General features: G+C 40.5%; 1 protein-coding gene across 8 annotated transcripts in view; it reads left to right on the top strand.

Annotated features, from left to right (window-relative positions):
* The window catches only part of FHAD1 (forkhead associated phosphopeptide binding domain 1), a 50,540-nt gene that overhangs the window by 7,668 nt on the left and 18,667 nt on the right, over positions 1 to 24,205 (top strand). For 6 of the 8 annotated variants that reach the window (XM_090023247.1, XM_090023246.1, XM_090023251.1 and 3 more), the window contains 14 exons: positions 15 to 288; positions 2,017 to 2,108; positions 3,095 to 3,325; positions 5,457 to 5,580; positions 6,579 to 6,709; positions 11,809 to 11,874; positions 12,456 to 12,560; positions 14,236 to 14,343; positions 16,395 to 16,475; positions 17,226 to 17,366; positions 19,265 to 19,460; positions 21,951 to 22,021; positions 22,459 to 22,596; positions 23,775 to 23,882. In XM_090023247.1, coding sequence (XP_089879373.1) covers positions 15 to 288; positions 2,017 to 2,108; positions 3,095 to 3,325; positions 5,457 to 5,580; positions 6,579 to 6,709; positions 11,809 to 11,874; positions 12,456 to 12,560; positions 14,236 to 14,343; positions 16,395 to 16,475; positions 17,226 to 17,366; positions 19,265 to 19,460; positions 21,951 to 22,021; positions 22,459 to 22,596; positions 23,775 to 23,882 — 1,866 coding nt within the window. The remainder of the gene's footprint in view (positions 1 to 14; positions 289 to 2,016; positions 2,109 to 3,094; positions 3,326 to 5,456; positions 5,581 to 6,578; positions 6,710 to 11,808; positions 11,875 to 12,455; positions 12,561 to 14,235; positions 14,344 to 16,394; positions 16,476 to 17,225; positions 17,367 to 19,264; positions 19,461 to 21,950; positions 22,022 to 22,458; positions 22,597 to 23,774; positions 23,883 to 24,205) is intronic. The other 2 variants (XM_090023250.1, XM_090023254.1) reach the window with 2 other exon arrangements.

Below are 24,205 nucleotides of genomic sequence, written 5' to 3'. Positions count from 1 at the left end.
CTTGCCCCATGTAGATGTCCTGTCCATCACTGAAACGTCGCACAGCATGGTCTGGGCAACTACAGTTCGTTGCAGAGACAAAACTTTATGCCCCTTCAACCGGTCCTTCTCAGCTTCCTTTTCTCCAGTCTCAGCAATCAGCTGGTGTTCACAACAGTTGGGTGCCCGGAGCAAATGGCACTGCACCCTGTCCGCCTGTCAGAAAACGACCTGTAAGTGCGCGGGGCAGAATGATGACAGCTGCTTGCTCTCCAGATGCATTCAACAGGCCTCCGGCAGCCAGACAAGGTATTTCTTGTGCTTTTGTTAGCTCTTCTATACAACAGTAAAACTGACAAATGCTTCCACACAAAATGATATATTTTTCTTTTATGTCTGGCGGTAATAGAACTGAAATAGAATCTGGGACTGGGACCAATTCTTCTCTCAAACCAGTTTCTCGGGGATATAATTCTACTAACTTTAGTGGAGATGTGTTGGTTTATATTAATAAATGATAGGTGAATTAAGCGTGCAGACCTGACCTAGTGTCCTCTGAAGTCAGCAGAAGACTTAGCATTGTCTCCAGTGGGTATCGGAATAGGTCCATAGTACAGTTCTGCTGTTTGCTTTAGCAATGAGAAATATTCATTGCTTCAGCTACCTGGCATGAAATTATCTCTGGCTTTTGTATGTGAGGGTGGAACTTGCACAGTTATACTACATGCTGTATTTTTCTTTGGTGATTCACTCAACAACTATAATCTGTTGGTTGGAATAACCTTCCACTACCTCCCACCCCATTTTGATCTGTGGTTATCAGTTCTTTTCACTTCGAGAAAGTTAAATATGGAGTCATATCTTGCATAGATTTCCTTTGTCCTTGGAACAAGACAGTGTCACAGTCATAGCCAAAGCAGGTTTCTGGAGTTGTAATCCCAACTACAACTGAAGAAGCTGAATCTAAAGTTTTAACTAAGGTTGGCCAACATAAACCGACCTGCCAGCAAGATTTTGTGCTGTTCTGTAATAGGGATTTTGTAGCATCTCTAATGTACTGTTGCAGGGGTCAGCAAAATAGCCCGCAAATTAGACCTGACTCACGAAGCGATTCCACCTGAACTGCAAACCTAGGATATCAGCAGTAACATGAATTCAGTGGCAGAGAAGGTGCTGACTGGGTCAAAAGTACAGCAGGGAAAGAGGTGGTGGCTCACCTTCGGAGCGAACTGTGCTACTTTGGCCTGCCACTCCTAAAAGATTGCTGGCCCCTGCACTACAGCATTGTATACATCTGATGTTGGTTTTTCTTTTTCTTGGGGGTTTTTTTGTATGCAGTAATATGCAAAATTAGAAAAATGGCAAATCCCCAAATTGAAATGTTCCTAAATGTTGCAGACACTAAGGTGCTGCAGTTATGTTAGTCCAACATCAAGGCTGTGATCGAAGACTGCACTTAAGCATGTGCATAACTTAAAGTTAATTTCTAATGCAGTTAATTGGACTTAAATACTTGCTTACTTAATACATGTGTAAGTGTTTTCAGGAATAGGGATGGATTTGAAACTTGTGCTTAAATGTTTACCAGAATTGGGGCCAAAGTGATCCATATGCTGTAAATGACAATGTTATAGTTAATATAGTCATAGTTATTCATACCCCATATGTCATTGCATTATAGCGGAAATATGCATAGTTAAATAATGCTACATATTCAGAAAAACCTGCAGTCATTATACCTACTCCTTAGCTTGGCAAATTTTCACATATAAAACCTGTATTATTCTTCACTGGTGATGCCGTGCGTTTGTGTCAATGAGTGTTGTTTTAGTACGTGTTGAAATGTATTTTTTGTTTTCTTTTTTGTGGTGGCTTGGATAAAATTAAGAAATATGGAAATGGTGGTTAGTTTAGAAAGCTTGTAGATACACTAAACAGATAAAGATGAATTAATCATATTTGGAACAGCTTCACTCTATGTTATTGTAAAGGCAAAAAAACCCTTCCTATTATAATTTAATCTTTTTTAATTATTAGTTTTGACAAATGTACCAGGAAACAGTCACTCTGGAGCAACTGGAGTTCCATTCTCAAGAATTAATACTGTGGATTTACTTCTTCAGGAAAAGGTAACACACAAGCATAACTGCATGGTAGGTAATTAGAAGTACTGTTATCTCAACAGGAACATATTACATGTCAGGACAACTTAGTAAGTAAATGAAGCAGAGATGCCATATAAATAGCATGTGTAAATGGGTGGTGATGATGTTTTCTTCACTTACATCAAGGCACAGTAACTGAGTTCAAATGGACTACTCACATAAAGAAAGGAGTTGTCCTGGAGCTGGCGGATTTCAGAGTGAGGATATGTAGAGCATCTAATACGAGTACCTGACAATTATTACTAAAGTTATTTAATATCACCATGTTTTCTCGCATAAAACACAGCCCCAAATATAAGCTACTCCTCCTTTTTGAAAGGCAGAATGAAAAGAAATGATTTTTCCAGAGTCATGTTTGCATAGAGCAGGGACAGAGCTTAACTTCAGCTGAATCGCCTTCCCTTTCTAGCATAACTTAAAGCTGAATCCCTAGCTACTGCTGAAGACTGGTTGTCCATGGGTGGATCTGTAATTCTGAAAAGAGCTGAAGAGGCTGTGTTAAACAGCTAAAGAGGCTGAGCTAAAGAGTCTGCGATATTGGGAGAGACCAGGAGCAGCTGGCAGATAGCAAAATTGCCTTAGGAGAGATGATTGTGAATGCATCTTGGGTGAAGAGTAGTGAGCCGTTATGTCAATTGACTCCCTCAGCTACTTGAACAGTGATATTACAGCTGCTGCACCAGGATGCTTCCAATCTTTGCCTGAAAGTCAGCTTCCCTGCTTAAGACATGCATCCTAGTCTTGGCGGGACTGATTTTGGGGGGGAAAAGCACATGCAGTATGAGAAAAAATATGATATATTGTATAGTACTAGAAAGCTCAGGCATAGTATTTTGTAGACAGAACATTTACAGGAAATTGTAGTGGAAATAATTCAAAACCTTTTTTGGAACATGTCCAGCATTGCATCTTCAGCTGTATATAATAGTCCTAATTTAATCTGCCCTCAGGATGAAGCAATTCTAAAACTGGAAAATGAAATCAGTCGTCTTGTGGGTCTTGAAAGCGAGTCCAAACATAAAGATACAGTGATAGCAAATCTTCAGGATGAAATTGCAGTGATGACAAAGAAGATGGCTCAGGAGGCTGCTAGGAATGATGTTGAGTTTACTCAGAAACTACTCAGCTTTGAGCAAGATATTGGAGCAAAAACAGAAGAGATTAAAGCCTTGAAAGAGCAGGTATTAAAGACTTCAAGGGATGTCTGTTTGCTTTAAGATTCAGATTTCTCTCTGAAGTTCTGCTGTTTGCTTTAGCAATGAGAAATATTCGTTCACAGGTGCAAGAAGCAACTTACTGCTGGACCTGCAAAAGATTAGAGCAAAGAGAATATTTTTTTCTTTCGGTTTACTTACTTTGTGTACGGACACCCCTCTAGAAATAGATACTTCGGTTGTTTCTGTTGTACAAGGAGATGGTTAGCTCCCCCAATTATTTGTGTGGGTCTTTTATATAAACGCAGGATAGAGGAGACGCTTTTAAAATAGGAAAACTGGGGGTTGCAGTGGACAATAAGGTGAATATGAACCAACAGTGCACCCTGGGTGTGAAGAAGGCTAATGGCATACTGCACTGCATTAGTAGGAGCATGGCCAGCAGATCAAGGGCAGTGATTCTCCCCTGTATTTGGCGCTGATGAGGCCACATCTGGAGTATTGTGTCCAGTTTTGCGCCCCCCCCCCCCCCACACACACACACTACAGAAAGGAAGTGGACACACTGGAGAGTGGAGGGCAGCAAAAACAGTCTGGGGGCTGAGGCACATGACTGGTGAGGAGAGGCCAAGGGAAATTGGATGATTTAGTCTGCAGAAGAGAAGACCAAGGCGGGATTTGATAGCAGCCTTTAAATACCTGCAGGATGGATCCAAAGAAGATGGAGCTGGGCTGTTCTCAGTGGGGGCAGATGGCAGAACAAGGAGCAATGGGCTCAAGTTGCAACAAGAGAAGTTGAGGTTGGATATTAGGAAAAGCTCTCTCACTAGGAGGGTAGTAAAGCACTTGAGAGGTAATCGAGTCTCCATCCTTGGAGGCTTTCAAGACCTGGCTACACAAAGCCTTGGCTGGGATGACGTAGGTGAGGCTGGTCCTGCTTTGAGCAGGGTGCTGGCCTAGATGTGACCTGCTGAGGTCCCTTCCAACCTCGTTTCTGTGATTCTATAGACTATCACTGTGAAACCATGCAAACTGGTGTAATGTCTGAGGCATGTTTATTATCTGAAATTCCTTTTTAATATACTTTTATAGATTGGATTTTAAATATACAGCATCTCTTTTAAAATATGCAAATATGCAAAGAACAAGAGAAGAGCAATACTTTAAAAACTGGATACAAAGTAGGATTGTATTTGTGTCATCTGTTGGTGATTGTTTTCCGTAAGCTGTCCGCGGCTGCGGTTTTCTTTTCTGTTGCAAGGACATGTTGCGGATACAGCTGTCCTTCTCACAAATGCTGCTAAACCAGTGAATTCCCTCCTTCCAACTTTCTAATAATCCCCTTTGAATTAGGCTCAAAAAACCAGTTATCTCAGCAGTGGGAAATGTATATTTCCTTTCTTTGATTGTCTCTCAGACCATGATAGGGAGAGCTACACAGCTAAGTAATGTGCTTGATCTTTATTTGCAACAGAACATTTTCTTTTTTTATCATTTTTAGCTGTTTTTCTATATAAAAGCTGCACATATTAACAGCTTTTAAACTACACATATTTCTGAAGGTTACTTTGTTAGAATTTTCTGCCAGTGTACAAGCCATACATTCCCTATCTAGATTGTTGATTTTTGTCTCTGCTCTTTACATTTGATTTTTGATGTGAACAGTTTGGAAGTTTAGTTCAGTTTGGATAAGTTGTCAGGCTTTTTTATATGCGTATATAAACTGTCATAAGCTGTGTGTGTGTGTGCGTGTGTGTGTGTGTGTGTCTGTGCGCACGCGCGTGCATGTATAAGCTGTCAGGCTTTTATATAAATATACAAACCCTCTCAGCCCTGAAGAATTGGGCTGGAGATCTTGGGAGAGCAATTTCTCAAGTGAAGACTGATACTTGCTTTCTCCCCTCAATCTGGAAATGTAGCAAGAACATTTTGTCTTATGTTAATGCATCCCTTCTCCTTGTGGGTCCATCCAAACTGGGCAGAGTAGATGTGAGCATACATGAAAAAGCCAAACAAAAAGCTCATCATCCTGTTTCGACACTCGGGGGAAAAAAAAGTTTGGTTCAAATTTAATACAGAGGTAGGTTTCTGAGACTTAGGTTGGTTCAGCCGTTTCCTATTTAAGGTGACCAGTAATTCATTTGGACATATTTTGTAGATAAGCAATCTTCAGAAAGGCTCCAGTCAAGTCTTGTGCTATTCTCTCTTGGAAAAAGATCAAGAAATTGCGAACTTGAAAAAAGAGGGTGAGAAATTAAGGAAGGACCAAACTCTGACCACAGGTATATTTTCTGTGACAGTTCAGGAGAGTAATATTTAGAACAAGGGTCAAAATATAATTTATAAGGACGGTATTTTTTTAAAAATCCAATACTTGCAAACTTTTCCTGCGAGAAATGATTCTCAGTGGCTATCTGGATCTTATCAAATTATTTGTACTTTTTCTGTTTCTTGAAGACTTTCTAATCCTTTATGACCTGTGAAATAATGGAGTAGAAATAAGGAACAACTGGACCTAAACTGTAGTGTTGGTTGGGGCAGATAGTTGTTGTTTTTTTTATAATTCTTTTTTTTTTCTTTTGAAATAAATTATTTGGTCACCAAAAACCAGACTGCCAACTTGCCTAAATCAGTTTTATCTCTACTCAGTTTAGTGGAACTTGGAGGGGGAGCTGTAAAGGGACAAAAAATTGGAAGTATAATTGGATGCAGATAAATTAAAAAAAAATTAAACTGGGAGAAGGTTGTTATTTTTGTACAGCTGCTGAAGGTCAGTGTCCAAAGCTTTGGATATCTATAGCAGGTTCTGATTTTAAAGACTATAAGCCATTTTCCAGCCTGCCTTTATACAGTGAGTTAACAATCAAAAGGGCTTGGCTGTTTGCACAAAATATTTGGTATTTTTCCTCAAACAGCATTTCACAATACGGTCCCGTTAGCAAAAACATTTCATTTCATCTTAGTTTTCCAAAAGTAAACAGGATATTTAATATATCCTGACACGGGTCCTATGTTTCAAAACAAATCATCATTTTTCAAGAAAAACTGAGCTGTAAGAGAGTTATTCTTATTGACTATGGTGCATGCTCCAAAGCACTGAATTCCCTGAGAAAAATAGCCCCACTGCATCACTCCCAGAATTTATACTCTAAATCTGAATATGTTTTCTAACTCAGATATTTTTAAAATACAGTGAATCATTTTTTCTCCTTCAGTGCTTAAAGGGTTTTCATAACCAAGATGCTTTAGCATTCTTTGACCTAAATTCTGTTCTTCACAGGCCTGGTGACTAGTTTGCAAAAAGACATTTCTGTAAAGCAGCAGAAAATACTGCAACTGAGACTGGATGCAGATAAATTAAAGAAGGAAAACAGGGAGAAGGATAATCAGCTTGCACTTGTTTCTGCCAAGGTTAATGCTCATACTTATTTACTCTTTTACTTACCATCTTGCAAGTGGTTTAGGAAAACATATAAATGAAATGTGCTTAATAGATTTTAGCAGACTTATACCAGGGACAGATTTGGCCCAGTACCTGTAGTTTCTGTATTTGTAGGATATTTCACTACCAGACAAGAAGTGAAGAGTCAGGGAGACTTTTATTCCCAGAAGGCATGGTAGTATGCATCTCTATAGATTTCATAGATTCATAGACATTTGGGCTGGAAGGGACCTCGGAAGATCATCGAGTCCAGCCCCCTGCCCCAGGGGCACGAAGTCAGCTGGGGCCATAGGGTCCCAGCAAGATAAATATCCAAATGTGTCTTGAAGGCGTTCAAAGTAGGTGCTTGAACCACCTCCGCTGGCAGACTGTTCCAGACCTTGGGGGCTCGGACAGTAAAGAAATTCTTCCTTACGTTCAGCCTGAAATGGTCCTGGAGAAGTTTCTAACCATTCGACCTAGTCATCTCTTGGGGTGCTCTGGTGAACAGATGTTCCCTCAGATCCTGGTGGTCACCCCTGCTAAACTTATAGGTGACCACCACATCACCCCTGAGCCTGCACTTTTCCAGGCTGAAGAGTCCCATGGCTCTCAGCCTGTCGTCATAAGGTCTGTTTTCCTGACCTCTGATCGTGAGCGTGGCTCTTCTCTGGGCTCTCTCAAGCTTCTCCACATCCTTTTTGAATTGTGGAGCCCAAAACTGGATGCAGTACTCCAGCTGCAGCCTCACCAAGGCTGAGTACAACGGGAGAATGACGTCCCAGGATTTGCTCGAGAAGCATCTCTGGATGCAAGCCAGCGTTTTGCTTGCTTTACTAGCTGCAGCATCACACTGAAGGCTCATGTTCATCTTGTGGTCAATCATGACCCCCCAAGTCCCTTTCATCCATAGTGCTAGCCAGTGTAGCACTGCTGAGCCTATAAGCATGCTGTGGGGTTTTCTTCCCAAAGTGGAGAACCTTGCATTTTTTGGTGTTAAACACCATCAGGCTCTTGTCCACCCATTTCGTGAGCCTGTCAAGATCTGCCTGGATCACCCTCCTGTCCTCAGGTGTGAATGCTTTACCCCCAGAGTTTGGTATCATTGGCAAACTTGGCCAGTCCACTTCTGATACCAATGTCTACATCATTAATGAAGATGGTGAACAGTATAGGCCCTAGGACAGAGCCTTGGGGGACCCCACTGGTCACAGGGCACCATCACGACTGACTTCCGTCAACCACCACCCTCTGGGTCCGACCACGTCCATAGACTGGCTACATAAGCTGTATATATGCACACGCTAACTAAATAAGATATACCTTCATCATATAATGCTACTTTTCAATTTACTCTCTTCAGTTTCTGTATTAATCTCAGATTATCAAGGTGATTCAGGATTTTTGTCTGCTTCTGGCACTTTGAAAACTTTCCTGCTCTTCAAGATGAATTCCACTGAATAGCACTGTTTCCTGCTAAATGTATACTCCATTATTGCAAGCCTGGTAAAAATGTCAAGCCATAGGACTTTATAGACTTGCCTGCACCAACAGAGGACTATGCTAATGAATGCTACAGTGAAGCACTCCAGGAAGCTGCTCTTGGATCATTTCAAAAACTGTATATCTAATGAAAATGTGCCAAATCCTAATGTATAAACTTGGGCCAGAAAGCCCTGCTAATGACCTGTTACACCTATAACTACCACCTTTCATGAAGGAGTAAGTGGTTCGTTCAGAGTGTATCCATTAGGCTGTGTTGCCTGAGTTTTTGAATTTGGTGAATTCTACTTATTTGACACCCTGCTGTTTACTTCACCGGTGCTAAGACTTCCTCTGCACAAACTGTGCAATGCCAGATTGAAATGATTTTGCAGCTGGTATTCGGGTGTGTTCAACAGAGTATATTAATAGTACCATGATAGCTTCCTTCTTTTCTCCTCTTGATTAGCAAACACACTCGGTATTTAGATTGGGCCGATTTGTGACTCTAGGCTGGGTCTAGACTTTTATTTAGCTGGCGCCTATATTTTTCTTCCTCTCCCTGCTTCCTGCTTTGCTGCTTGTTTGTAGCCATGCTCATTTGTAGAGTCAGTGGTGCCAACTTCAGTATTTGGGGGGCTTTCTGGGAGCTGTGGCTGCTATCACTGTTTCCAGCATCCTGGCAAATAGCATCTGACAAAGTAGGCCATTGCCTACAAAAGCTTATGCCTCTCTGAGCCAGTTTGTCTCTGAGGTGTCCCCCCACCCTGCCTTGCTGTCTGCTTAATATCAGACTGAGACAGATAGCCACCTCTCTCTAGCATCCCAGGGAAGGGCCACAGGGCTGCCCAGTGCCATGCCTATTTGCCAAAGGGCAAACCAGCTGCTCACTGGCAGATTTTCTGCATGGGTGGAGCTGGACATGAAAGCTTTGAGCTCACTACAGCCTCCCATGAAGTAAAGCATTTCTCCAGCCAGGCCGGGCACTTTAGCCAAAAGTCAAAGGGAAGGAAAGGGAGCAGAACTGACTGCGTACACGTGAGCACATGTTTGTGTTCCTGCCTAGGTGGGAATGAAAGCCAGATCAATTTTTTTTTCTGAAGTTGAAGGTGGGAGGACAGGGGCCAATTCTTTGAGCATGGACTCTGGCACACCAGAGCCCCCACTTTTTCTTTTGTCCTCTTGGATGCCACTGGGAGAAGTCATGTGGCTACTGTTGCAGCATGGTCTCACAAAGCCGCTATTGCTGCTTCATCATCATCTGGTACCTGACATCTCCTGAGAGGGCAATTGCACAGATATTCTCCAGTAGGAAACAGTCTTCTTCTCTCGGAGGCCTGCATTTGATATTTATTCAACTCCCGGGCCCTGCTTTTGAGCTTTGGCATACCAGAGTTTCAAACAGCTTTCCCTTAGTGATTTTCTTTTTCCCCTCTGAGATGCAGAGCCTGATCCATGTCAGCTGGAAGTCAATGGAAATGTGATGATGAGGGCCAGATACGTAGGTTTATTTGTAGAGCTGGCATGCTGCATAGTCTTTCGATGGCTTCTGCTCTTACAGAGCTGCCTGTTTCCATCCAAGGTAACTCTTCCTTCCACTTGCTGTCCTCTAACATCCAGTCCCTTTCTGAGCCCTGGTGCTCCTCAGGAATTGAATTTACATGTATCATCATACATAATGAGAGTGCTCACATTAAATTATTTCCAAACATGTTAGCCATAAACTGCTGAAATACAATCAAACTGCTGTGTCCCACAGCCGAATCCAATTATCATCCATGATCATCTTAATATCTGTTCTTCAAGAAAACTGCCAAAACATTCCCCCTTTTTATATGTCAGCAAAGCTGTTACCTTTCGCTCTACTCGCATCTCTTGCAAAACCATGTCATCTGTAGAACAGTCTCAAAGTGAAGAACTATTAATTGCTTTTGGCCAAGGAGTGTGCCTGAATATTTTAACTGTTTTGTAGTTCAAACAGAAAGTGGGGGACTGTGAAGAAGACCTGAATAGAAAAAAAACCCAGCAACACGTACTGGATCCAAGAAACATTCACAGCTTTCCTGCTCACACACTCACATATCCTTCATTGCAGATCATTCTCCCTTAACTCCTCCCAGGCTTTACTGGAGCACAGTGCAGGTGGAATTATGCAAGGTTATATTGAAGAGGAGAGTGCTCAACGACTGGTACATGAGCCACAGTGTCCTGTAAAGAGTTTGAAAGGCTGGGATTTCCACAGTTTCACAGGGCACGATGGGAGAATTCCTAAAGAGCAGGCAGCTGTAACCGCGAATTACCACTAGGTAATCAGTAACCCACCCTATTTGCCTTTAACGACATTAATATATTTGCTCTCCTTTTCCTTTGCATTTTGGATCAGCGTCTACGATTTTTAAGGTGGATGGTTTGAGAGACCCGTTACTGCGGGGTTTAGTGAAAAAAACAGCTACGTTCTTAAAATAGCAGGCCTCTGAGTTCTCCGTGTGACTCAGTGTGGCTGCAGTTCCCTCGCCGAAAATCTGCTGCGTTTCTGTACATTGTGAAGTCTGTGGGAGTCGATAGAACTTCACAGTTTGCAGGAGAAGCTCGGTATTTCTCAGCATCCGCTCTCCGCAATCTGTACTCCTGGTAGCGCTGTAGAAGACCTGCCAGGATCTTTCACCTTGCACAGAGTCAACTGCACGTATCCAACACTCTCTTCAAGCTGGTGGTATTGGAGGCCTGGGTTTGCAGCCCTTACCCATGCAAGAAGCCAGTCCCTTGATGCCAGTGAGATTACTTCTGAGAGGCAACTGGGGAAAGCCCTAGGGACTCTGGGAAAAGCAAGATTGCAGAATGGATGCACTGAAAGGCCTGCGACACTTCAGCCTTCTCCTTCTCACCTAGCTGCATCTTAGTAGTGGGGAGAGAGACAGAGCAGACCGTTTCTTTTATCAGGTCACGATGCAGCTGTTTCCATGCAGAAAGCATCTGGTCCTTGCCTATATTTGCATTCCAGCACATCCCTCCTGCGCAGAGCTTGTCAAGAAGCCACTTCGTGAGTTTAGGAAGAATCAGGGCATAAAACCTCTTTGCCGAGTGCTTTTATACTATGCCTCTGGGCTTTCTGGAGTGTGCCTATACACACACACCTGGCAATCAGAATTTGGCTCTCAGCTACCTCCACCTTTATGGACACAAGTGATTTCTCTAGACGGCTTCTCCCAGAGCATGGACATATTATGCAATATATTTGTTTTAAAATATCTGTTGAATGCGGGTCAGGTTATCTTGAAAGAATTCTTCTAGTCCTTTCTTCCTTGTATCTGTATTTTCTTTACCCACCCTATGTGCTTAGACACAAGGGATCTGTCCTACGTAGTTTGGTTTTCTGCTAATTATCTGTTTTGCTTTTCTTTTTTAAGCCCTGACATAGAGTTATAAAGGCCCAATCCTTCACAGTGCTACTGTCATTGCTTTTATTGTGAACTGAGGGCACTCTGCATCCTGTGGGAAGGGGATCTTATGGTAGTACCATGCTCTTGTGGTATGTGCTCAGCAAAATATACAAATGTTAGTACCTTGCTCGCTTGATCATTTTTATCTTGGTTGCTATTTATTCTAGTGTTCTAGGATTAAAGAGGAAATGAAGCGTGAATTCAAAGAGAGGGAAGTTATTACGTACCAAAATGTGAGTTAGTTTTCTTAGTTTTTAGTTGCTTGGATTGTTTTAGTCACAGGAAAGCAGCAGTTGAAACCAGATGTCCCCAGAGAGTGCTAATCTTGACATTTTTTAGAAATGATTTTTAATCTAGTTCTTGTAATAGAAAGGGACCTAACTGTGTAGCAGATCTGAAGAAATGTTGACTCCAGGAAATGTTTTAATGGCCACTAAGGGCATTTAGTTTGAAATAGGATTTAAACTGTAAGTGGAAATCACTGTAAAGGTTGTAAACATCATCTAGTGGAAAACGAAACAAGAAACCTACCTGCCTTGTTCTTAAGTGCAGTGTTACCAATCAGCTTCCCAAACCAACTCATGATTATTTCTACCCAGCTCCATAAATCCAGTATCTTTAAGATGATAGATAGGGGAAATGCATTTGTTTTTATTAGGGAATGGTTTAGGATTGATAATAACTGTTTTAACTCATTTAGTTAAAACAAAGAAAACCTTGAAGCTAATGTAATGAAGCTGTCATTGAAATGCAGATGATTTAAACTGGCTAACTTATTTTGTATAGCTAATCTATTTTATCGGGGCTTCTGCAGCGCATTGGAGAGCTTGAGTTTCAAGTGAAGGGGCTTCAGGGAGAAATACAGAAATGCGGCACTGAAGAGGAAGTCTTAAAAAATAGGCTTGCAGAAAAAGCAAAGGTAACTCTTCCTTCCACTTGCTGTCGTCCTCTAACATCCAGTCCTGAAGGGATTAGCATTCTGAGACTCACTGGCTAACCAGGTGCCAGTGAGACCAAATACACAGCCTGTAGTACCAGTAAATAGACTGCTTTCATCCAGAGCAGTGCTTCTCAACCTTTTAGACTCATGACGCTCCTCATTAGACTTGGGGCACCCTTTGGAAAATGCTGGCTCTTAGTTTTAGGGATGTATTTGGTAGCCACGTTGGTCTGAGACAAAAACAAATGCAAAAAAACTCTAGAACTGTTGGTTCAGAGATGATATCTTTTATTAGACCAACTAAGAAATCACAAAAAAAATATATCCTTCTTTGCAAGCTTTCAGGCACACGCACCCTTCTTCAGGCTGAGGACAAATCCAAGGTGGGAAAGCTCCTTATAGGTAGAAAATAAACTTCATTTTGCACAGGTGAATTTTGAGGCTGGAAGTCTGTTCCCTTGGGTCTGAAAGCCTTATCTGTACGTCAAGGAGCAGCTCACACAAAAGACTCTCACAGACCTACAGGAACAGACTTCCAGCCTCAAAATTCCCTTCTGCAAAATGCAGCTTATTTTCTACCTATGAGGATTTTTACCATCTTGTGCTGTGTGTAGACTAAAGATTTGTCCTCAGCCTGAAGAAGCGTGCATGTGCCCAAAAGGTTGCAAAGAAAGATAATTTTTTTGAAATTCCCTAGTTGGTCTGATAAAACCAAGAGGTCTAGAGTTTTGCAGCTCTTAATTTTCACTCATTCGCTGCCTAGGGAAAAACAATACAGCAACTCAGGAACTTTGGAGTTGCTGAGAACTCAGGAAGACCACAACAATTCAGAAATATTTTTCATAATATGGATTCCTATTTGAAATCTCTGTGCTTATCTTGTGAATCATGGGTAGGTGCTTACATACCTAACAGCATTCATATTGTGTGGCACGCCACAACACCCTGAAAAGAATCTCGTGGTAACCTAAGGTGCTGTAATGTCTTGGTGGAGAAATACTAATTCAAACTAAAGGAGACTCTCTCTTATTTGACTATAGTAATAGAGAACCTAAAGCTATTTGCTGGCCAACAGCTATATAATCACAGACCAATTGGTAGTTGAACAGGCTGGGTTACGTTCAGTAGAGGGCAGCCATGTACTGACACACGCATCTTGGCTGCAATGTTGCACGTGCATGGAAAATTAGACATGTTCTTTTCATTTCTGTAAGGCATATTGATATTGGTGAAAATCGGAGGAGTTGTCTATGTTACTAGTAAGTGAAAAAGCCTACAGGAACCTTGTGTTTATAGACTGACCTCAGAATACAGCTTATTTGATAGCATTTTATCTTGTGCAAAAGAGACCCAAATAACTCTTGAGCCAGAGACCTAGATAATGTAGGAAATGTGGCTAGAAGTATGATGCTGATTACCTACCAGCTACTTACAGCTAGGAAGAAAAATAGCTGATATGTTCAAGGCCTGCATATTTTAAAAAGAGGGTAACATTGCGTAGCCCAACATGGTATTGCATGGCCTAACATGGTATTGCAAAGCTATCTATGGGTTATGCTATTTTAAAAAGGCTTCTGTACACAATTGTGACAGAACTGCTGAGAGCACTGTTCTGTGCTGTTACTTTGATATTCAAATGATTTCGTCGTTTTAGGTTGAAGAGGAGCTGAAGGAAGAGTGTGAAAGGAAATCTCTCCAATTAACAGAGATGGGTCGCAGAGAGCGCCTAGTTAAAGGTGATTTGGAGCAAGCGAAAGCTCAGGTAGAGGTTACAGAAAAGAAATATGCTCACTCTGCAGTCAACGGTGTAGTTGGCAGTAGCATTTATATAGGAAAATGTTATTTGTACCAGCCATGAAAGTCATCCAAACCTGGAACGCTGGAAAAGAAATGTGTAGAACCGACCACAGAGCATTGTGGCTGACGTATTCATTTTAATTCCAGTTTCTGGGCATTGTGACTACAAAAGTCCATTCCTATGTTTCTGTTATAGATGGCTAAAGTTTATATGGTGCACAAACATATGTTTCAATTTTCTATTATCCTGCCCAGCACCCTATATCCCTGTCTCACAGTTACTGACTGAATCTACTCGGTGAAGAACAAGCCCTTTTGCAAAGTACTTTTAATTTCATCAACATCTGTTTTAGTGCAATTGCAAATCCTTTCAGCATTTAATTTCCTGGTTTAAGGTCCTGTCCTTACAGGACTATATATTATTTATCACCATCTTTAAATATAATTGTTGCTGGTGGATTTTGGCAGTTTCCCTCTGTTCCACGTGGATGCAGATGTTTTGCATCTAACAAGTGTTATTATACCTGTTCTAAAACTATACTCAAAGCAATTGCCTTGTGCCCACCTTCTTCATTAACCTGTAGCACAGTTCAGCTAGCAATATTCTTAGCAATGTAAATCTAGCTGACACTGGGCTGAGAAACTGCACTCGGGTTAACTTGAAATAGAGCTGTGTTAATAATCCACTTCATTTGCAAAGGGTTAATTTCAAGCCGTTAGCAGTAGCTACTTCTCAGTGAAATCCTGTCAGTGTTTTAACAAGAGCTTCCACAAAAGAGAAAACTTTTGTCTCAGGGACATAAGCCCCAAGAGACACCACTATCAGTTAGCTAAGGTTACATTGAACTGATTTAACTGGAAATGTTTGCAATTTGCTGCTGAAAATACACAGTGGGGGTAGCATTTTCAAAAGCTTGGGTTGGTTTAACTGCTTCACTAAAGTTAGGAGGTGTTTGAGAATCACGCCCGGAGTAGCTCCACCAGCAACTGTCTAGCAATATGTCCAGCTTGTGGAATTTAAAATGCAACCTAAACAAAGACCTTGTAAATGAACTGGGAAATAATTTAAAATGCCTGACACTTGGTGCAATCTGGTACCTTGGTTTTTCAGTAACATCTGTACCACCTTCAGGGTTAAATCATTCCTGATTGCAAGTACTTCAGGGGTATCTTGAGAAGTAACTCAGGGAAATCAGCTGGATCTTCTTTTCAGTTTGGACCTGGAGCATTAGCAACACTCTCCTTAAATCCCATTCTAGCACTTGACCTTTACCACCTCCGTCACTGCTGTCCCAAAACTGCTTGCTGTAAAACGAATGTCAAAACCCTTACTGTGGGAGCAGATTTGGATCACAATTGTCCAAGTCCCTTAATAATTCCTTTTGCTTCTCTTTTGCTGCCATGTAATTAAACACTTCCGTCTCTTTTGTAGGTTAGCTCTCTTTATTTAGGATATTACTGTAGGGTTCTTCTTTTTGCGGTGGTGTTGCTAGAGATTGTAGGTACACTCTTTCATCCCATTCTGTCTAACACACTGTACTTAGAAAGATGGCATGAGCTTCTGGGGAATCACCGTTACATGGCTGACATGGATTTGACAGTCTCCCGAGAGCCTCAGTGCAGATTATACCCTTTCACTGAGTAGACAACATGCCTGATATTATTAATTATACTGCTATGCTATCAGCATGGTGTAAACCAGCAGTTTAACAGTAGTTCTTGTTGTGGACTGTTCTGGTAGCAAATTGATTGTGATTTTATTTTGTATCCTGATGCAATAGCAAAAGCACAGAAGGGGCTTCGAAGTCAATAAAATCTCCAAATTAATTGATAATTACTGTTCTTTTTCAATGCTGCTGCCCACTATAATTATACAAGGTTTTAATAAAACAAAATAATTAAGCTCATGTTCCCTCTTAATTGATTTTTTTCTGGGCTAGCGCAGACTAGGCAAATAGATGCAACAGAAATTCTATCTGCCAGTGATTGTCTTTGCTTTATTAATTTCTGTTTCAGCTGAAGTCTTTCAGAAACCAAATGATTGGAATCGTGTACTCGGTAGAAGACATTGCAGAGAAGACGGTGACAGATCAACAGGTTAATTGGGATGAAAATTCATATCTATTCACTGAGCTTTCTCACACTTAGGAGGAAGAACATTTTGGTTTTGCTTGTTTACACAGCTTTTGTTGCTGGGCCACGTTCTTAATTGCACAGATTCGTTTGGTCACTTGAAAATTCAAGTGAATCTGTAACGACTCTGCCCCTGTCCAGGCTGCAGAGACTTGTCTCCATGCAGACCACATGCTGCAAACAACTCCTACCGGGTAACAGAATGAACCTGGTTCGAAGGAAGCTCATGAGCGCAGAGCTAAGATGTCTTTAAACATATGATAGGGTGATTTTGGAATAGGGAGGAGGAGGGATAGAAACGGTGAGTATTGTATGAGTAAATTGGTTGATCAGACATTTTTATAACAGCAGTAATCAATAGGTTGAGGCTAATCTGACCTTTTTAGCTGCAAGCAGCAGTAGGTAACATTACTAAATTTAAGAGGAAATCCGATTCTTTCTTGCCTCCAAATTTTAGATAGCACCAACATGCTTTGAGAGCTTTTTTGAAAATTGGCCCGTTGGGGTGGCATACTCTTTATGCCTAGTCACAGTAATTAAATAATTTGGTGAAGCACCAAACTACCATATATACTACAGCCATTTTTTTTGCTGACTTGGGAAATTTGTAACAAATCGGAGCTGTTCTATATTAAGACTTTCAAATGAAAAAATGGGTATGTCTTTTTTGTTAATGTACTTATTTATGCATCTCCCTTCATATGCTTTTGACAGTTACTCGAGAAGATAAAGCAGATTTTCGAGGAAAATCTTCAGGTTCGTGTAAAGGAGAAAGTATTAGAGGAGGAAATACGCTTCAGGGACTCTCAACACACAAGCGTTGATGTGTTAAAGAAATCTTTGGAAGAATTCCAGGTCACTTGTTTAAGTGTCTTTTGTAAACTGGATGTTAGCTGATATATTGCACTTTATTGTCCTGAAGACAGATTTAATTTAGAGGTTTAATGAGAGAAGAGATCTGCTTGCATATCACAGAGAGGCGATAAACTGCCACTCTACAAATGGCAATGCTTCTCTGCTAGAATTGTTTGGAAATTTATCAACAGCAAAAGATGATTTTGCTGAAAATGAAATATTCTGTCAGCCTGGCTCTCCTCTCCTTGGTAGCTTATCTTGCAGGAAGCCTAGGAATCAGGACTCCTCCTTGGTGGGCTACTGTGGAGCTATGTCTTTGAAGGCTTCCAAGATCCTGACTGGCCTGCAAGAGACCCTGAGAGTCCAAGATCTCCTACCTCCCAGGGCTTCCAGCTCCCCAGATCACTTGCTGTGCTGCCATGGAAGTTGGATTCCTAAGGCTATAAGAATTTCGGGGGGGTCAAAGGAGATTATTTTATTTCAGAAGCAATGAGACATTCCTGCAGCAAGAACTTGGGTGTTCCCAGAGTGAAATATTGCAGAATTTCACTCATGCAAAAATTGATGAGGATTTGGCTTTTTGTCCTGATTTGGTACAAAAGTTATTTTCAAAACTGATTTTTTTAGTGCAAGTGCAGACCTCCCTTTTATAAACCATATAAGAGAGCGAGTGTTTCAGGGTTTGGTTGTTTTTTTGCAGGAGAAAATTGCCATTAAGCTGCATTTTACATGTAGTGACTGTAAAATTGTTCATGTCCAGCCCTTAGGCCTTTGCTAAAAACAAATGGCAGGGCCCTGAGCACTAAAACTAAATCTGTAGTCACTGCACCAAAGTAAAATCCAAGATCAAAGCATGAATTCAACTTTTATGTTTCTTTGAAGTGAACTAAAAATAATTTGTTGCAGATTTTTAGAATTGCACTCAACGAAATCTGTGCCCGCAGTTATGATAATGGCATGTATAAGGACAAATTAGATTCTGATGAGTCATTTATATGTGAAAACAAAAGTCTTGTGCAGTTCTATAAAACAAGGGCAACTTTTGTTTTATCCTGTAATATAATATGTTTCTTTTAGGGCTTCATCAAGTTATGAGAATACTAATATTCAGTATCCACTTCAGCAGAAGAAGCTTTGCTGTTAGCTATTCAGACTGCTCAATAAAATGTCATTTATTGAAACCAGAGGAAATGGGACTTGTAGGCAGGAATTTTCACAGAAGCTTAAGAGATTTGGACACCAAACTCCCATTAACGTTCAGTACTAGACACAAAACTCCTAAGGATATAAGTTCTTCTTAATTTGACCCCTGTAACATTTCTGGGGCCTGCGGTGGGAAAAACAAAAAAAATTGCTGTTTCAGAATTTTTAAAAATGATCATTGGGCCCGGTCCCTTTGCTGAGTAGGTGCTGTACATTACTTCTTATTGTTACACAGGAGCTGATTCGGTTTTACTTGAGTCAGAAAAGTCCTCCTGGGAAGAAGTTTATATTCAAGACTGCTACGAACTAATAGGGATAATTTGTGCCAAAAATAGAAATACATTGTACCATAGAGCAGTAGGCAGGTTGCCACTCGGGGAGTTTTAAAAAACCCCTCTGAAATGGGGGGCTAAACCCTGTTGGGTGCAGAACTCTATGGACATGACCACGACAGTAGAGGGATACTGCAGATAAAACCGCGCAGGTTCAGTATCCAGTGGAGTGAGGAAAATAGCATTACATGCTAAAAAAACCCCGCTTTCCTGATAGCTGTTACAAAAAGTAGTCCTAAAAGAGAGCATGATTTTGAGAGCAATAATGTGGTACATCTTGCTATAAACTGTTCAGTGTTTTATTTTGTTTTAAGACCCAAATGACCATAAAGTTTGGATGATTTATCGTTACTTCTTTTTCAGGCTTTCTTAAAAACCTCCTACTGCAGCCATGGCTTAAAATCAGAGATTTGTAAACTTCAAGAGTTGAGCATTGACAGTTCTGTCTTGTGGGTCCACACACCAGTAATTGCCATTCTGAACAGTTTACTCTCGTGGGTAGAGGGCATTGAACTGCTCCTGCAGGATGTGGGGATTGACGCATCCCACTCTGACAAAGGTTTATATCTTGCTGTTTGTTCTTTTTTCCTTTCATTGGCCTCATGTGAAATGCTTTTCCACAAACTAAGCATGCATGTTCAAAATGCATTTTAAATTATGAGCACTTCTTAATCTTAAAGCCTATAATTTGCGACAACCAGGAATGAGCATAGCAACTAATAGCTTGATATAGGGTCAAAAGAGGACATGCGCAGAATAACAGGCAGCAAAATTCTTGTGCATTTCAATACCAGCTCTAGTTAGAAGATCAGAACAGCTAAGTAGAATAAGGAAAGCAGATGGTTCTGATACTAAATTTTCAAGCTCACCTTTTTGTATTATGTAGCTGGGAAATTCAGAAGAGCTTAAGAGACTTGGGCACTCATCTTTCATTGAAATGGGAGATGAACACCAACTCACGTGAACTCCTTTGAGATTATCATCCTACAGTAGTTTGAACATTGCAGCAATATATTTTTGAACCTGCCGCTTTATGCATCATCCTTAAGGCTGATTGATCATAATGCAAAAATATGGAGAAAGTCAGGACAAAGACGACAATTTTATTATTACGAGAAAAAAGGGAACTTGCAGCATAGGGCAAAAGCAATCACATAATAAAAATTGATTTGATGTCCTTTACATTATGAAGAAAAATGTTTAAAAGTACTTAGTAGTTTTGGTAGTGCAAGAGTGATGTTGTAGACATGATGGTCCAGAAACTGTGCAAGAGGCAAGGATTCTTGGGGTGATATCTTTTATTGAACCAACTGTGTAACAGAGTTAGGCAGGCTTCCAAATGAAAGACATTATCTCAACTATATTAATAGTTCTGGTCATTTTGTTAATTCACCCACCACTATCCTAGATTTATTTTGCATCAAATGTATAAAAGTCATGGGGGAATGTTGTTCAATAACAGTCTGCTGTCATAGTTGTACCAAAAACAGTCCCTTGGTCATCACGAGTCCTTTTTGATCTTCAACTTCTTAGGCCCTCTTTCCGAACCAATCTAGCTCTGAACATCTCCACACTTTAGTTCAGAGTCTAGTTATTTAATTGCAATAGCTGGTTGTTACATGTATAATTAACTAAGCCATAAGCTCACCTTTGACACTCCCAAACTTTGGGGGAATAAGGCTTTAAGTTTGCAACTTGGATTCAGGTAGTGTTTGAGTGTTATCAGGTTAGCTAGTTTCTGCTCTGGCTATTATTCATTCTGGAGCACTAATAGAATTTGATTTTCCAGCAGTTCTTTCTTCATCTTTTTTTTTTTTTTTAACAGTATCCCTATATTTATTGTCTAACTGATACAAAAATCACTGCAGTTGGTATCAACCAGAGCATATGCGGTATTTGCCTTTTCAAGTGTGTTATATAGATGATGGATTGTATGCAATCAGATATCTTGTTCCATTGAAGTTATCCATTTTGTGGTGTTTTTTTTTTCTCTTTGCAACAGAATACAAGGTCCTTGACAGTGAATTTAGCATTGCTAGCTGCTTTAATGCCAGCTCTCTTATCTGAGGTGCGGGGAAACAGATTGTCTTGTCTTTCTGTTCCATTCTAACCCCTATTTTGAAACAAAGCAGTTGCTATTTCTGATACACTGGGAAGAAGTTAGCTTTGATTGTGTATGGAAAAACCGATAGCTTTTCATGCTTTCGTGCAGAACAGTCTATTGTCTCATGTCAGTCATATTATGTAGTTTAACCTCCGGTGATTAATTGCACTGAAAAGCAGAGGGAAAATTCCCCTGTGCTGTGAATGCTAACAGAGCTTTAAAAAATGCATTAACATATATAAATATGAAATAAGAGGGTGGATGAAGGCAGCCAACACTGGAAGTCATGGCAGGAGGGTGTTCTTATGCTGTTTTTGCTAGCATAGCTGAGAGTGCCAAAAGAGCCCGAGAATGCTGTATGTAATGGAAAGCCAATCCAGCTTTTGAAGGCTCAAACTATACCATGCAGCATATTACTGGAATATGTGTAATGTGGATGTGTGTGTGTGTGTGTGTCTGAGTGTGTGTGGGGGTATGCATATGTATGATTGTATGTATGTATATATGTGTACCGATGTGTATGTGTGCGTCTATGGTGGGTGATGAGACCTAATGGGTATAGCATGCTTCCTTTTTTAAAAGAGTAGGTAATGACAGGGATTAAATTGCCTCTGTATTGAATAGCACATAAACAAGAAATGATGTTCACTCTCCTGTGTCTTCTGTATCTGTATACCATACTCAGCACTTGACATGGTAGCCACATGTTAGTATGGGATAATTCCATAGAGGTCTGTTTGCTCCCCTCCTCAGTTTGTAAGGGAAGGGAGAAGTTATAAAGAGGAGACTGAAATAAAGACCAGCCTTGTTTGATTTAAAAGGAAAACAAGCTGCACCCTTAGTTGAACCTCTCATGCATCATCACTTTCCACTAAGTGGCTGAAGAGAGAGAACCCTCCAGAAATAAAAACACATCATGTCATTGAAATATCTTTTCTTTCCAAGGGTTGGCTTCATACATTAAGTGTCTGCAGGAGAATAATCATCAAACCGTGGGCAGAATTCAAACACTTCAGGTAAAATAAAATGCTTGAGACTCTCTTAGTGGATTTGTGTGAATAAAAGACAAAAAATCATAGGGCTATTACAGATTTGGTTTACAAACCATCATTGAGTATTTTACAAAAGTGGATACCTCCCACGTGTTAGGGTGGTTGGTTGTAGCTGTGTTGGTCAAAGGACATAGACAGCCTTGTCTTACAGAAGTGGAGGAATATAGGAAGCGCAGTAGGCTGTGCCAGCAGCGCGGCCTGCCTGGAATCATGCTCTCATTACCCAATTCGAATTTGGTATTTGAACAATGTTTTTTAAAGTCACTATATATTAAAGAAAAAAATGTTTGAACATATCATTCGTTTTGGAATAAATTGCTAACATCTAACATGGTTTCGTTTCAGTCTGCTTAAAATACGAGTCCTTCAATATCTTTTTTTTAACCAAAATTTCCCTCTAGGCCCAATTAGGCAAGTTGCAGGAATCTCAGAATTCCCTGCTACAGAAAAAGCTGAATGAACAAAAACTGGAATATGAGAGAGAGTTGCAAAACAAGATAGAGCTTATTGTCCTGGAGAAGGAGGAGGGAAACAAAAAGGTACAATAGAGCTGTTCCTTATACAATGTTTCTTTTACCGACAAAAAATATGTACAAAAAATTATTATGTTTGCCTATTTAGGAAAGAGAAATTGTATCTTGTAAATGCACATCCAGATTGAAATGCCTGCAAAGCCCAGGGGTAAAATGTTGGCTCTGATGAAGTCAGAAGAACTTGTATAATTTCTTCACTAGTGCTCTCCTCTGCACCTATGCCTACCATACACTGTGCTGCTCTAGTTAAAGTGAGGAGATCAAGACTTACAATCATGACCCACATGTTAAAGGAACATAAACTATTATGGGGTCCAGGAGAAGAATATGAAAGATACTGTGATCTACAGATTAGTGCAACAAAGAATCAAGTTCTACATGTGAGCCTGAGCAAGAGAATTAAATCTGCAAGACAATATAACACATTCTCGGATACAATAAACACCTTGTGTACTGAAAAAGAAAAAAATCTTTCCTCTTAGTAAGTAACTGAATTGCAGCAACTAGGGAGCCAAGCCTGCATCTTTTTCTGGTCCTGATTTTACTTTCAGTTTTACCCATGAGTGGCAGAGCCTGCTCTTACTGTTTTTCTTGCATATCCTGCACACACCGATTTCCAGCAAATGGTATTTTGGGGGAATTGGTGTGTCCATGTTGTATATGAGAAAGTATAGTAGTAGATTTATGTAGCTCACCAAGTGCTGCGAGACTTAACTGCTCTCTGTAAATCACCTTGAGATTTGAGGATGAAAGATGCATTGTAAAACACTTTATTTAGAAGCGATAATGTTTACAATAACTTTGTGGGGACTTACAATGGGTTGCTAGTAGCTGTATTTCAGTGATGCCACGTATTATAGTTTTGCTGAATTGCTCAGCAGTCCCCTGTAGAAACTTCCTTCCTACACTTCCGATTTTCAAATTAATCAGTTAATCAGCAGCCTGTTCACTTCCTCTTTTCTTTTTGCCATTGCTGCACTGCCTCCCTGAAGTATTCTCCCCTTTCTTTTTAAAAGAGCCCACTCAGCGAGCCTTCCTTCAAAACCCATCCTCCCTCCAAAGTTGTGATTTACTGCTTTCATTTTCCCGTTTCTAGCTCAGCATTATCCTCTCTCAATCTAATATTCCTTTATTTGTGAGGATGGCTGTTGGTACTTGCATGATAATGTGATATTATTTCTCAGATTCTAGAAAATGCTGTCGTTGCAGAGAAGGATAAATTAAAGGATTTTTTGGAGAGAGAAAAGCAGAAGGTTCAAGATATGGAAAGTCAGTTGAGACATTTGACTGAGGTTGGTAGAAATCCAGTGATGAAGGAGAATATTTTGTACTCCTGGTTTGAAAAATCCAGTATACCTTATGGAGCCCATCAGACTGGTGCTTGATGGGCCACGTTGTTTTGGTCACGTGCAAAACGTCACCGTAAAATGAATGTGCAAGTTTTGTGTTCAGCCTGTGCATGTATATACACTTTGGTATGAACACTTTGGATATGGGTCAGCCATCCATAGGACTCTAAAATGAAGATCCCTGAAGTAAGAACAGCAGCCATCAGGAAAAGCAAAGATCTATGCCACGGGGTTTAGTTAGATCAATGCAATGTCGCTCTGTTTCT

Source organism: Crocodylus siamensis, chromosome 12, assembly GCF_052110815.1.
Source record: "Crocodylus siamensis isolate JL-2025a chromosome 12, ASM5211081v1, whole genome shotgun sequence".
NCBI classification, from domain to species: Eukaryota; Metazoa; Chordata; order Crocodylia; family Crocodylidae; genus Crocodylus; species Crocodylus siamensis.
Note: the sequence above shows the minus strand (reverse complement) of the source record. Positions and strands in the feature narration are given on the sequence as shown.